The sequence below is a fragment of the Paramisgurnus dabryanus genome, chromosome 11, assembly GCF_030506205.2.
Source record: "Paramisgurnus dabryanus chromosome 11, PD_genome_1.1, whole genome shotgun sequence".
NCBI classification, from domain to species: Eukaryota; Metazoa; Chordata; class Actinopteri; order Cypriniformes; family Cobitidae; genus Paramisgurnus; species Paramisgurnus dabryanus.
Genome location: NC_133347.1, coordinates 23,148,781 through 23,163,276, shown reverse-complemented (window position 1 = coordinate 23,163,276; position 14,496 = coordinate 23,148,781). Strand labels below are relative to the sequence as shown.

Sequence of the window (14,496 nt, the reverse complement as noted above, 5' to 3'; positions counted from 1 at the left end):
AGCACAGCTGCATTGTAAATTTAGTCATAATAATTAACAGTAAACTAACTTGGCTTGCTGTTTTTGAAGGCAGCTCGAGCCTCGACCTTAGGTCGGGTTCGAGCCCCAAGTTTAAGTGAAATAGGAGATGATGAGGAGAGATGCCATAAGAATTGCGGCCTGGCGCGGAGGCTCTTAAGGACAAAATATCCCATAAGCTATTACGTAGCTATTATACTTTTTTTTTCAGAACATTCTTGCGACCCAGTGGTTGGGGGCCTCTGCTCTAGGTAGCACTTACGCAGAATTACGTCAATCAAAATGTTTTTAAAAACTCAAAATAAAAATTGTCTCGGAGGCCCCCTAGTGTTCGGGGCCCTGGGCTGCAGCCCATGTTGCCCATTAGGATAACGCGGCCTTGCCCATGGTGTATATCTTAATATGGTCACCTGAATGCCTTTTGTTTTAGGATGAAGTTGTTCTGTGCTACACAGTGAAGAGGATTAAGGCCAAGATACTGTTATCAATACAGCTTCATTTGGCTCTTATATGGCTAATGGGGTGACATTTTATTTGTGATCAGTTTTGAACAGCTCAAACTAACCACTTTGAGGTGACTAGTACATGTGTACTGTACACATGTGTCTAGAGGTATTTATTGATGGATTTGAACATGTGGATGGCACTTCGTTTATTACTTGTTCATCCTTCCTTTTTTTATACAACAGTGCACAGGGTTACTGTACAGATGAAAGTTCATGTTGTTTTACCCATTTGTATTTATATGTACGTTTGTTTTAATTTTGTTTTACATTAAAAGCCCCATTAAAATGATAAAGCTACCTGGTTTGTACTATGATAGATAAATCAATTAATCAATGTATGTAATCTTAATTTTAACGTTTCTACACTTGGGTCCTCTGTACACTGGCCTTGGTCAAAATAGCCAAGTCAGTCTAGTCAAGTCATGTGATTTTTTTTTCACCAACTTCACTGACAAAAGCAATAAATAATGCACAATCTGTATCATGTACAGTACTGTGCAAAAGTCTTAGGCCACCACCACCACCAGCTTTGTTGTTTTAGCAAAGTTTTAGGGCCCTATTTAAACGATCTCAGCACATGGTCTAAAGCGCACGGTCTAAATGGGCATGTCTGAATCCACTTTTGCTAATTTAACGACGGGAAAAATTTTTGTGCGCCAAGCGCACGGTCGAAAAGGGTTGTTCTGTTCTTTTAATGAGTAATGGGTGTGTTTTGGGTGTAACGTGCAATAAACCAATGAGAGCCTCAGCGCTCATCCCCTTTAAAAGCCCCTTGCGCTGACACTATGTCTACTCCCTATTTAGATGACGGACTTTGTAAACTGAAAAACTAAGCGGAGGAAGAAGACCCTCAGTTTAAGATTAATGTTATAATTTTTTGTTGTTTTTCACTTGTATTGAAATTATTTTTTTTATTAAAACCCATTTTCTTTTAGTCATGGAAGTAAAAAAGCAGGTTTTTAATCGCTGTAAATGTATGTCTATCCAATATCATCAAAAAATCATTTACAAGAATGTAAGAAAAGGTTTTTACTCTTTTCTAATAATACTTTATTTGTAACAAACAAGATATAAAGTATTTACAAACGTGCGTAAAGCCGTTTTAGCACCCGGACAGCGCCATGAGTTTTTTTTTAAGCATTACTTAGAAATTGTTTCTCATCTCACCATATCATCTCACCGAGTCATCATATACAATAAATATGCAGGGTAGCATAAAAACATTCAAAAACAGATGCATTTGTTTAAAGCAAAGCATTTATACTTACCAGGCTACAGGTGAAGCAGCTCTTTATGCCTTCTAACGTCTCATAATCAGTCCTCATTTATGTCCAAGAGACTCAATAATAATCTTTTACATTTGAATGCTTTACTTTTTCATATTTCAATGCAAACCCGCGTTGTCATCCGTTTATAGGCGCATATTTCTAACGCGCTCATTAAATAACAAAAACACTATTGCACCATAGACTTTAGACCAGGTTTTTGTTGGTCAATGGCGTAGTCTATTTTAGTTGCCTCAAAATAGCAACGCGCCAACAATGCGCCTGAACACACCTCGTTTTTTTGATCAGAATGCCTATTGGCGCAAAAATGGGCACAAATGCATTTGCTATTTAAACAATGTGGCGCTAAATGTAAAGATGATAATTGCGCCGGGTTGAAACTAGCAAAAGACACTTGAGTTGCGCATTGCACCAGGTGTATGATAGAGCCCTTAATGTCCATCCATATTTATGTTTCACACATTTTTAATAAGATACAAACAGGAAATATGTACACAAAATAAAAATAAACAATTTTTTTTAACTAAATGTCTTCTTCAGGCATCAGTCAGTATTTAGTGTGACCTCTCTTGGCATCAAACAAATCATGCACTTTAAGAAAGGAGAAGTTTTTACATTTTTTTTGTGTTATGCTTTTAACACATTATTTGTCATTTTAATACATTATGTGTCGTTTTGTGTTGATTTTGTGTTAAAATAAAACACAAGTTGTGTTTAAAGTAACACAAAACGTGTTGTTCCAATAATAACACAGAGATGTGTGGGTTCTGGGACAACGCATTTATACAACGCACAACTGATTGTGTTGTTTTAACACATCCGTTCTTGAGAAATCTAAAGTCCTGACATCATTCGATTATACATTTGAAATTTGGATTTAATTCCATTTAGGTTTAGGAGATCCTGCAGTTGCCTGCTATTCCTCAAGTGGAAGGGGAGTTTACCCTAAATACTTGACAGTTTTTAATTCTACATAAACATTTCCTGTATTTTCTGGTTGTATTCTAATAAAGAGACTGAGAAATAATTATATATGATCACTATACCATTGCAACAACAACAAATCTAATGATGGCCTAAGATTTTTGCACAGTACTGTATGTCTGTGGTGTAAAAATCCAGGATGTGTTACAGTTTTCTACATTTTTATTACTTTTAAAATGCTCAGTTAGTATGGGCAATAACAACAGTGATGCTTAGCAAATAAAAATAGTGTTTTTATACAAAAGTTTACATTTCATTGCATTGTGCCTGTGCCATATATACAATTAAAACAAATGGAGATACAGTCATTCTTGCTAAAGACATTTTTGCTTAAGATGTAAAGACAAAGTCGTAATTAGCATTTAACAGAATAAATATTTATAGATTATAGCCAAACCTTGAAACAAACGTATCTCTTGACCTCAATCCCTACACAAAAAAAAAACATTCCAGGTTGAAAAATGATACAATTTGTTTAAGCAGAACAAACCAAAATGTAAATATTAAAAATTGTTTATACAGCAAATAAAATTATAACGCTCCCTTATTTAGTTTTTTTTAATAGTAATAATCTGTTTTCAAAGATTTTGAGGTTCAGTCAACAAAAGGTCAATAATGACAAATACCAGCTGTATTTACAGTATATAGAAACATTAAAAGACAAAATTAAAAGTACCACTTTTGGCAAATGAATCACTGGACATTAAATAGATCCTGGTGTTTATGTAACCAGTGGTGCTTCCCTTTGTACTTCTGATCTGGCCTTATAAATATCATTGATAATATCCTACTCATTTACCATTCTTAAATATTTACTTTTTACTAGAGTAAATGTACAGTAACAGTTTTGTCCCTTTCATTACTGGTGCAACATAAATAAACTTACACAACCATTCCTGTAACCCACAACCACTTTCCCTGTTTATCCGATTCAGAGACAAACGTCATCTTTGTCTTGGCAGTCTTGGTTAAGGTTTGCATTTCCAGCTAAAATGCAATTGTCCACTCATAATCTCTACTAAGATAACTGAGATCCCATTCTCAAGTGTTGCAAAGACTTGAATAAAAAGACCTGAGACAAACATTGATCCCATCGTGCTGTCAATGAAGAGACTCCAGTAGCTGCTGATAGGTGATTCTCTCCTTCATGAGGTTGTGATGTGTTTTAATGTAATTCTTGCCATTTCTCACCATTCTTTCCTGGAGCTCTCGATCATTCAGAAGTTGCTTAGACATGCTTACAAATTCCTGTGGAAACAAGAACATTAAACGTTGTGTTAACCTAATTTCATGTTGCCCACATTACACAAGATACATAGTTGTTTGATATTATTAGATTTAGGCAAATGCAATCTATTTAATGATATCCTAGATTTTCTTGAATTCAACATACATCCAAGAAGTTGAGGGTCACTGTTCTGACAATAGCATTTGCCTAAATATTTATACTTTCGCATCTTCAACTGCAGCTCAACTTCATATACTGTACACGCTCATATTGTGTGTAGGGTTAGGGGTTAACCCAATGGTAATCAACACATATAAACATGGTTATTACAAAACACTATGGCTAATTTTGTAAAGGCTATGACATCAGAGGGCTTTGTTTACTAATTTACTATGAGAGTCTTGATTTATGATTTGTACCAATGTGATGATAAAATACTTACAAAAGTGTGCTTTTAGGATATTAAAAATGTTAAAGTGCTTTATGCACTTAAAGTGGTTTGATTTCTTAATGACCCAAATGGAAGTCTACGGTCACTGTCTATTAAAATAATTTTAAAACCATAAAAAATCTTTCTATGAATCTATAAATAGCTGAAACAGCTTTGATCTTTACCCTTGATGTAATTTTATTCTAAACCAATTTATAAATTTTTAACACAGAAAGTCCCGTGTGTGATTTTGACTCCTTTTAAACTGACTTAAAACACCATCATCTGCCAGGGTTTACATTAATGTGATAGACAGCCTATCAGGCTCTCTTTCAGCTCAGCGGGGTAACAAAAACCTGAAGAAAAAGTCAAGTGAAGTAGCCTTTGTGTCATATAAAAGTGTTGCCCACACATGGGGCTGCTGACCTCTATACAGTACAACACTATGATGAAACCCGAGTGTAAATGGTGGGTTGCTAATGGGCTGTAGAAGTTGCTAATACTCTATAATATATAATAACACCAAGATTACATCAGTAAGATTTTATTTTGCTGCTCTTTTAAATAAGTAGTTTCATTTAAATAAAATTATTTTAACTGTAATCAAAATAATGTCCGTTTATTTATTTACCTTTCATAAGTAATAAGTAAATATATGTTATATTTTCCTACATTAGTTGTGTGAACCACACAACTACAGTAGTCATCAGAGATCAACTTTGATCTTTTAAGCTTTCACAAGTGGATCTTTGGATTTTGAACGATTAAAGAGCCCTAAAGCTTTAATTTAACCACTTATAAAGCCAGAGGTCAAGGCTTAGCAAAGCACACACATGCATGTCTATATAAGCTTTAAACTCATCAGATAAAACTTAAGGTTAAGGAAAAATCAATTTATGCTGATTTATTTTGTCTCAAACAAACAGGATTGGTTACTGGACTTTTTTGTAACTCAGTGGTAGTTTACTGTATCAATACTGTAGGTTTTCATCTCTATGCACAAATACAAATCATTGTGTTCATTCACTGGCCAAAGCAATTGGACAGAAGTGTATTACACAGCTACAGTAATGATATTGCTTTTAATGCCTAGTGACATGAGCTTAAATGGATGGTGAAAAACTGTTCAGAAGAGCAGATTGGTTTATGGATAGAAGTTCTGCTTTCTGACCTCTTTAGCTGTAATGGGTCAGACATTGAATGTCAATGAATCAGCCGATGCCTGTCCAACAACCACCGATGCAACCCGTTAAATCTCCTTATCCGTTTACATCCCATATATATATAGTTTTTCAACCCCGGGAGTCAGCCGACATTGGCTTAACTTAGCACCCTCTTGTATACAAGACATTATATACGCTCGCTTGTAAAGTTTATTCATAGCCGCTGTATTTTGCTACTTATATTGTCTGTCGATTTTTCTGTGCTTCTTTTAATGTAAAGCTTCTTTGAAACAATTACCAATTATATAAATAAATAATTGGTAATTGTTATATATAGTAGTCAACATTTGAAGTGGATCAAAAACATTAATCAAAGTTGTCCTAAGACAAGAACGGGTACTGGGTATTGGTTTTAAGACAACTTTTAGGAAAGGTTTTGATCCACTTCAAATGTTGACTAGTGTATATAAAAAAAAAATTGAATTGGTTTACCAAGAACCTAAACTGCACTCTCGGGTACATGAAGGAACGAAAGTTGTCATTGGGGCAGTACCTTTTTCTAAAAGTACACTTTTGTACCTACAAGTTACATACTGGTACATATCTGTACCTAAATGGTACATTCTGTATAAGGACCTTTTTAAAGGTACCGTCCCAGTTACAACTTTTGTACCCTTTTTCTGAGTGTGTGGGAATTGCTTTAGTCACCAGCACATAGAGGACTTGATATAAAGTTTAACTTCACGTCTTACCATCTCTTTTAACTAAGTATCACTTAGTATCTCTTAAGGATGGGGCGATTACCGGTTTCACAATCAACCGCGATAAAATATCCTGACCATATCGTTTAAACTTTTATTATGATTACAACCGTGTTTGCAGCATAGTTTTTTTGCACAAGACGACATTAAAGGGATAATGTATTGTATTATTCACGACACACTTATTAGACGGATTTATTTATTTTTAAAATTTTTATTGTTATTTTCAAAAATAAAACTTGTTCAATTGTTTTCAGTGTGTGTATCAGTTCTTTTTGAAATTTTCCATCTCATTTTAACAAAACCATGATAATATTGATAACTGTGATAACTTTGGTCACTATAATCATAATGTGAAATTTTAACTTTTGGCTTTTACATTGAGGTAATTTGACACACTTTTTCCTATAGTTACAATTCCTGTATCGTAAATTCATACAAATAATAAAAAAAATACTTCATTACTTAATGCTTACTAATATTGAAAATTCCTCTTTGTTAAAGTGTGATATTGCAGGTATAAACAAATGAATATGGAAGTTAAATAAGATTTAATGGGACATCTCTTTACAAACGTTTATGAAAAGCATTGTGATATGATTTCAATCTAAAGATTTAAGCTCTTACTAATATATCAAACATTTTAAAATCTTACCTGAGGGGTGGAGTACAGCAGACCTGTGACCTCATGTTTTATTATGGCAGTGTTTCCTGGAATATCCCTCGCTAAAACAGGCAAACCTAAATCCATTGCCTAAAGACACCAGATTGAAATACATTAACATTATTGGACTTCTGGACATTTACATTTATTCATTTGGCAGATGCTTTATTCAAAGTGATGTTTGTGCATTCAAGGTATTTTATCAACATGCATTTTCTCTGGGATTTGAACCCGTGGCCTTAGCATTGCAAGTGCACAAGTTTACTAAAAGCAAGGACATTTGTTGAACTTTTGAGCACACTGCTTTACTTTAAAATTATTATAAGGCTTTATTTTGAATGATTCTTTCTAGGAATCATTTTAATCTTATATGTGGGGTATAGTAAAAAAGATGTGGATCTATTAGGGAAATGACTACAGTATAACAGCTATTTATCACTTTAATCCCACTGTGGTTTAAACTAATCTGGTCAGCCTGGACACAGATTTACTAGATCTGCATCTGCCTATATCCAATGCCAGTATTGTGGCTATGATATCATTACCAAAAATGGCAATTGCCAAAACAAACCTATTGTTTCATAAAACAGAATTCCCAAGCTCTCCTTTTTATAGGTAGAGACATTTTATGCATTATATTCCAAAATTAAAATAGATTACAGCAGCTTTTTATTTTAAATATTGCTATAATACTGTAAATCCTATAGTGAATGCTTTACTTTGCACAAAGGTCAGATTTGCTTTCACTGGAGGACACAAGGTGCTCCTCAAATCAAGCAAAGATAACATGGACCAAGTTTGCACAAATACATGTTGTCATTTAACATGGCAAATAATACTGAATTAAACATATGTAATTTTTATAATAAAAATAGATATATATTTTTGCTTAATTGTTGTGTCAATACAAATTAAACCTTATAATTTCTTTTGGTGAATTTAAACAACGCATGAAAGTTTTTGAAAAAGATCCCATCACTGTTTTTAAATTAACTAAATCATTTAAACTAGAGATCAATTGTATTTTAAGTAGTCTTATGTTGTTTGTTTATGTATTTTAAGTATCTTGTTTAATTGTTACTTGTTGTTGTGCGTGTGTTTATATGTGTAATTATGTACTGATAATTATGCTTCAATTTTGGCCAGGTCTCTCTTGAAAAAGAGGTTTTAAATCTCAATAAGATCATATGGTTAAAAATAAAATAAATAATGAATGCACAACACAAGCAATACCACCTGTTTAAAAACAGATACCGGCTGTAAAACATATAATTGCGTTTACTTTATAAAGTACAGATGTTACAAACCTCTAATATAGCAGCAGACATTCCCTCAGAGAGAGAGGAGTTTACCAGAGCAAAGGATTTCTGCATGGCAGCATGCAGCTCCTCTTTACTCAATTCAGCTGCTAGAAACACTCCAACAGATCTACACACACGCACATACACAAACGCACAAAACCAGAGAAATGTGAGTTTGTGTGAGTTTTTAGTGGCAGTAAAAAAGAACCAAGATTTGATGATTAGTGTTTCAGGGAAAGATGGAGATCAAAGCAGAAAAGATCAGATTAAGATGTTTACCTCTTAACACTTTCCTCAACCTCTGCAGTAAACACTGGATCTATCTATAGAGAGACATCAATTATTTAATACAAAACATTTACAAGGAACACAAACATATAATATAATTTAATATTATAATGCATCGCAAAGATTAATCGTGATTAATCGCATACAAAATAAAAGTGATTTTTTGCATAATATATGTGTGTGTACTGTATGTATTTTTTATGTATATTTAACCACACACACATACATACATACATATATTAATTTCAGAAATGTTTTATTTATATATAGTTTTTATTTATTTGTATATCATATAGAATATATAAAAATATAAATAAATAAATATATATATACACATGTAAATGTTTCTTAAATACATACATGAATGTGTGTGTATTTATATATAAATAATATATTTTATATATACATAATATAATATCCAAAAAATAACTTTTATTTGTATGCAATTCATTGCCATTAATCTTTTCCCAGCACATATAATATAATATAACATAACATAATACAATATAGTTCAGTAACTAAAACAAAAACTCAAAAATGAATTTTGGTTTCAAACAACCCAGCATACAGTAGGTTAAATAACAACAGTTTGTCCCTTTTTGACCAAACACTGGGCTAAAAAATCCCAACAATTTGAGAACGTGGGTATTGAGAGAGAAAAAGTTTATATTTAATATTAAATGAATAGTAAGCTGGAAAACATCCAGAGTTTTGTGTTTGATGTACTTACACAAACAGTATTACTTTTATTTAATGATCTGCAAAATGCCAAAGCAAAATGGTCTTGAAGCAATAAATAAAATATATTTTGGCTATTTTAAAGGTTTTATTTTTCAAACATCTTTTCTGTAATTAAGCAATACTGAATTTTGTAATGATGAGTATGAAATCTGGCCAATATCGCAGTCAAAACACGTGCTGTAAAAAAATAAAAAACACGAAATTGCCACTAAATCTGAAGTAAGTTCAGGTCAGGCTGTAATGAGAAATGAGAATTTTGTTATTACACAAAAGTTCCTATGGCTTATCTCATAAGCAATAAAAAACACAAATCCCAAGTTGCTATTTTTTCTCTTGCTTGTTTTTCCAGCCTCTCATCTACTTTGTAAAATATTGTCAATAATACCAAATCATGGCGTGTGGACAAGACAACGTTTCATACTGATCATAATTTCCGACATGGCCAGTTGTCCTGCGGGAGAAAAAACTGCATTTGAAAATCCCATAGATTTGGTGAGATTAGGGTCAGGATGGGGTTTTTGCTCAATCTGATTCATTACGATGAAGGCTTTGCGTGTATTAGCTGACCACGGCGGTCGCAGCACATGCAATTTAGGTCAAAGATGAGAAAAGACCGCGAGCGAGGCAGAGCATCTGAACAAATCCTGTTTGTTTGGATTCCACTATCTGCCTATTCATTTTTCCCACGTGAAATGCGATATATGATGCACATTTCAATCTGCCATGTGAAAATTTGGGATTACTGGTTAAGGCTACTTGCTAAGAGAACATCTGATCTTGCCACAGGAAATGCATTTTTATCTTTGTATGGGAGGTCAAAAATATATACACAAATGATATTAATAAAGTTCAATTAGGTCAATTGATCTACATAGCTATACATCATAGTGAATAAATCCTAAGGCCTGTTGTTTCTCATGAGGATGTCTGTAAAAATATATTTGAACAAGATGAAGCAACCCAGCATAGGTCAAATTACAACCCAAGGGACTCGTGCCTTTTTGACTCAACGCTGAGTTGAAAATAACCAAGCATTTTAAGAGTGTATATATAACAAAACTCACAAAAATTTTTTTTGTATTTAAATGTAAAGTGTTAATCGTTATAAATTAGAAGCAGCTATGTTTAACTTAGCGGGCAGATGCTTTGCTTCAATATGCTTTACAAAGCAGCCCTGATTTTTATGTTTTACTAAATCAAACCAAAAGACAGAGCAATAAAAAAATTGATGCCATCGATATGAGCTCCACCCCTAACAAAACAATCAATCTTACACCACTCTCCAGATATTTTTATCAAATGAAGAAACACAACACAGCTAAGATGTTGGCAGTATCGTCAGTTTGCCCTGAGCCAACTGCACTCAAAAGAGAAAACCTCTGAACATCACTGGAGACACATATAGACAAGAAAAGGAAAAAGTGTATCCACCTGATGTGTGAAACTCAAAGAAAAATCACAACATAACAGTCAGTTTGTGGCAGAAGAAATCATTGCCTGTCTGTGATTAAGTCAAAATGTGAGGGGGCTTGTGTTTGGGGAAACTGTAGAAATATGTCACATAAAAACACAGATGGTACTGTATTAATAAAGTTTGGGAGCAAAGGAAGGAACACTGAAGCCAATGTGAGAAGGTCTGAGCTGTTCTAATTGGACTCGAACCAGCAACTCACCTTAATGCCCCTAAAGTAAAAAAATTTTATTCAGGTTTCTACAATTAAAATCATGGAAACATTACATAAGAGAGAGAAAACTATTTGAAGTCTCGAATGTGCTTTGACTTATTCCCCAGATGTTTCCAATATTCTAAATCTCTCTTTCTTTAAAATATCAGACACTGTCTGTGACAATTCTGGCTTGATTCTGCCCAAAGACGGATGATGACCTCGCTACAGGCTTGGCAGAATTGCTTGGCACATAACCTGAAGTGACAGATGTTCTGCCACGGGTTAGCCATTAGCTCCTAGCAGCTAACGCCTTTACCAACACTGCTGACAGTCCCCAGCTTATCCCAGACCCTCTTCACAACTCCGCCCAGTCGCTACAATCCCTCCATGATTCCTTTGCTTCAGTACTCGTGAGCCCCTAAATACCTCTAATAAATCCAGATTAATGGAAGCTAATGTTGTTATCGTTGCTATATCCAATTAGCGCTACCTTGGTATCTGCACAAAGATCTGGTGCACCAATACAGCTGCTTTACAAAGGATGTGTTATGGTAGTTAAAGTGCTAAATGCAATAATTAGTTTAGGGCTTTCAAACTACCTTATTTCAAGGGATGGATTATTCAGGGATTTTCCTGCACTGAAAACATTTTAGAGGCCGCACAAATTAAAATATTTGACAAAATCTGTGTAAAACACATTATCAATGTTAGAAATGTATTGCTAAAACACATTACAAACGCTCCTGAATTGTGTAGTACTGAATTTTGGAGTTAGACCGTCAACAGTTTTTCAGTATTTTTGGGCATGCCGAAAATCATAACTCGATGAAGCATTTGAGCCACCAAGCATGGTCACGCCCCTAACACATTTACAAGCATCTATTCAGGTTGTAGCGGTATTTGAAAGTTGGGAGAGATGGCAGCTTTCCCGTGAGTGGGCATGGTTTTAGCGATGACAGCGGACACGCCTCCAGCTTTTGAGCGAATCTACCTATTTTTCCAAGATTTTGATAACTTGTTTTATTTACTTTGTGTTTTTTTATCATTCAACTTTGGCTGGGTGGTCAATAGCTATTTTTTTTTTTGTGGTGTGGCAAATCATTTAATATCAGACTTTACAAAGACTTTAATGTGATTTCTTTTCCTCCAAAAACTCCTTCACTCAAATTCATAGCTCTTAAATGAAAGGGATAAATGCAGAATTGGCATCACTATAGCACTCATTCCTCAAATTCACACCCCACTTCAAGTTGGAAAAAATGCTGCAGTTTACAGAATTGTGTACACTTGGCACTACATTGAAATCGAACTGTGGTACCCTTGAATAGAGTGAATGGCTAGGCTGGTGCACCATCTATAACAACCTTAAGTTAGCAATAATCAACATAAACACTCTAAAAATGGTTGGGTTAAAAACAACCCAATTGGCAACCCAGCGCTGGGTAAATATTGGACAGACCACATGCTGGGTTAAAGTAACCCAACACGCTGGGTAACACATTTTAACCCAGCAGGTTGGGTTGTTGAAAAAACCCAACGTGTAGTCATTTTAACCACTTATGAGATTAATATTCTGGGTTTGGGTTATTCTTGCTGGGTTATTTTTATCATGTGCTTTATTGTAAATCAAGACCATTGTGAACACCAAATAAATGTTTATTTGACTTCAAAATAACTACAAACTCTTAAATTTTTACAGTTGGCAGTTGCAAAATCATTTAAAGGACTGCTGCTTACTGACATCAAGTATAAATATATTTATTAAATATCAGAAATTATGCACATTGAAGTAACAATGTAACAGGTTAAATCAATTTGTTTGAATTTAAGACAGAATTTGTATATAAGTATATACAATATATAAATGAAATACTGAAATGTACATAAACAAAACTGCAGCAGTGTAAGAAAATAAACAATGTAATTGTTAAATTAAAAGTAAAATCATTTACAGATGTGTAAAGTTTTTTACAGAACAGATGTTCCAAGTTTCAGAGTATGGAATGTATTTGACTAAAAATACTTCATTTATTAAAGTTACTCCTCACGAACAAAGATGTACAAAGGAACCGAACAGCAGAGGATTCATCCATTTGGAAAATTACAGACTACAGTAGATGCACATTGCCTGGGGTATTTATTTTCAAGCACGTAAAATGCCTTTAAACCATAGACTGAAAAAAAAATATGAAAGTAGTGTCCGTGATGTCACCCATTGATTGTGAAGAGCATTTTTGAAGCCTAAAGTAGGCGGTGCGTGCCGTCGCCATCTTGGCCGAATTGCAGTTTAAGTCACTTCCGTATTGGCTCCATCAGAGAGACTGATTGCATGTTTCCCATGGCCAGGAAATAAAGGAAAGGATTTCAAGGATTCTGTCCAGAGAAGAACTTCCACCACATTTGTTGCAACCTACAAAAGAGGAAAAAACTTTTAGTGGTCTGAACTAAATGATCAGATTTAAGTGTTCAGAAAACCATGTGGGCCAAGTGAATTATACATTTTATAAAAATTATAAGACTTTCTTTTGCATCCCTGGCCGCATTACCACCACGTGTGAGATTTTTTTCCCCAAAAATGCAATGGCCTGTCGTCGGTTTGCATACGACTTTGGTGTTACACTCCTTTAACTGTTGTGCCAACAACAACGGCTGCAAACCACACAGACTGACAAATAGGATGATCTGACTATAAAGAATAAAGTGCTGCAGAATAAAATGCAGCAGATAATTAAGACATTCCCAATACATTTTAAATAGGAGTTATTAAATGTTATACTTACTGGCTGAAGTTGTATGAAGGTCTTGCTAGCCTTATTAATGGATGGACATAAAAACTCTGCACTCTCTAGACAAAAAGAATGGGAAAACAACATCACATCTGATCTCTGCTAAAAACATAACATCTCTGATACAGTATCAGCCACAGATCAGAGGGTTGGTCAATATAAATTTGAAATCACAGGAGACAACCCAAGAATATTATAAAATTAATATAAAATAGTAACTAAATACGACTCAATAACACATCTTCATTCATATAACACATATAAATGTTTGTTAAACTGTACACGCAGTGACACGCAGTGTCTTGGTGACAAATGCATTTATGTATTCAAGTTCATGTCCAAACACTGACATTATTGTTTCATTTTAAAAGAGAGGACCAAGCAATATACATATAAGACACCGGTTCTTGGAAACGCTGTTTCGTTTTCATTTATCGACGCGTTACCCGCCGTACCGACTGTGAAGTGAATGTGCTGCTTGTCCCTGCCTCTCAGTGACAGAGTAGACGCCGCGGCTCCGCAATTCTCCGCCGCCGGTTAAGTTAACTTGTGCTCGCGCCTCGCGGTCTGTCTTTCCATATCGAATGACAAGAAAGCAACTCGTTTGTCATCAACTTTAATTTAATAGTGTCGCTATTGCTAAGCTGGGAAAACTATGCGCGTGTGTGACACA

General features: G+C 34.4%; 1 protein-coding gene across 1 annotated transcript in view; it reads right to left on the bottom strand.

The window, feature by feature from the left end:
* Window positions 1–3,006: 3,006 nt before the first annotated feature.
* Window positions 3,007–14,496, bottom strand: part of glt1d1 (glycosyltransferase 1 domain containing 1) — a 31,193-nt gene continuing 19,703 nt past the window's right edge. Inside the window, exons 9-12 of the mRNA XM_065247461.1 lie at window positions 8,621–8,664; window positions 8,348–8,468; window positions 7,032–7,130; window positions 3,007–4,042 (exon numbers count right to left, since the gene is read on the bottom strand). Coding sequence (XP_065103533.1) covers window positions 3,896–4,042; window positions 7,032–7,130; window positions 8,348–8,468; window positions 8,621–8,664 — 411 coding nt within the window. The 3' untranslated portion in view covers window positions 3,007–3,895. The remainder of the gene's footprint in view (window positions 4,043–7,031; window positions 7,131–8,347; window positions 8,469–8,620; window positions 8,665–14,496) is intronic.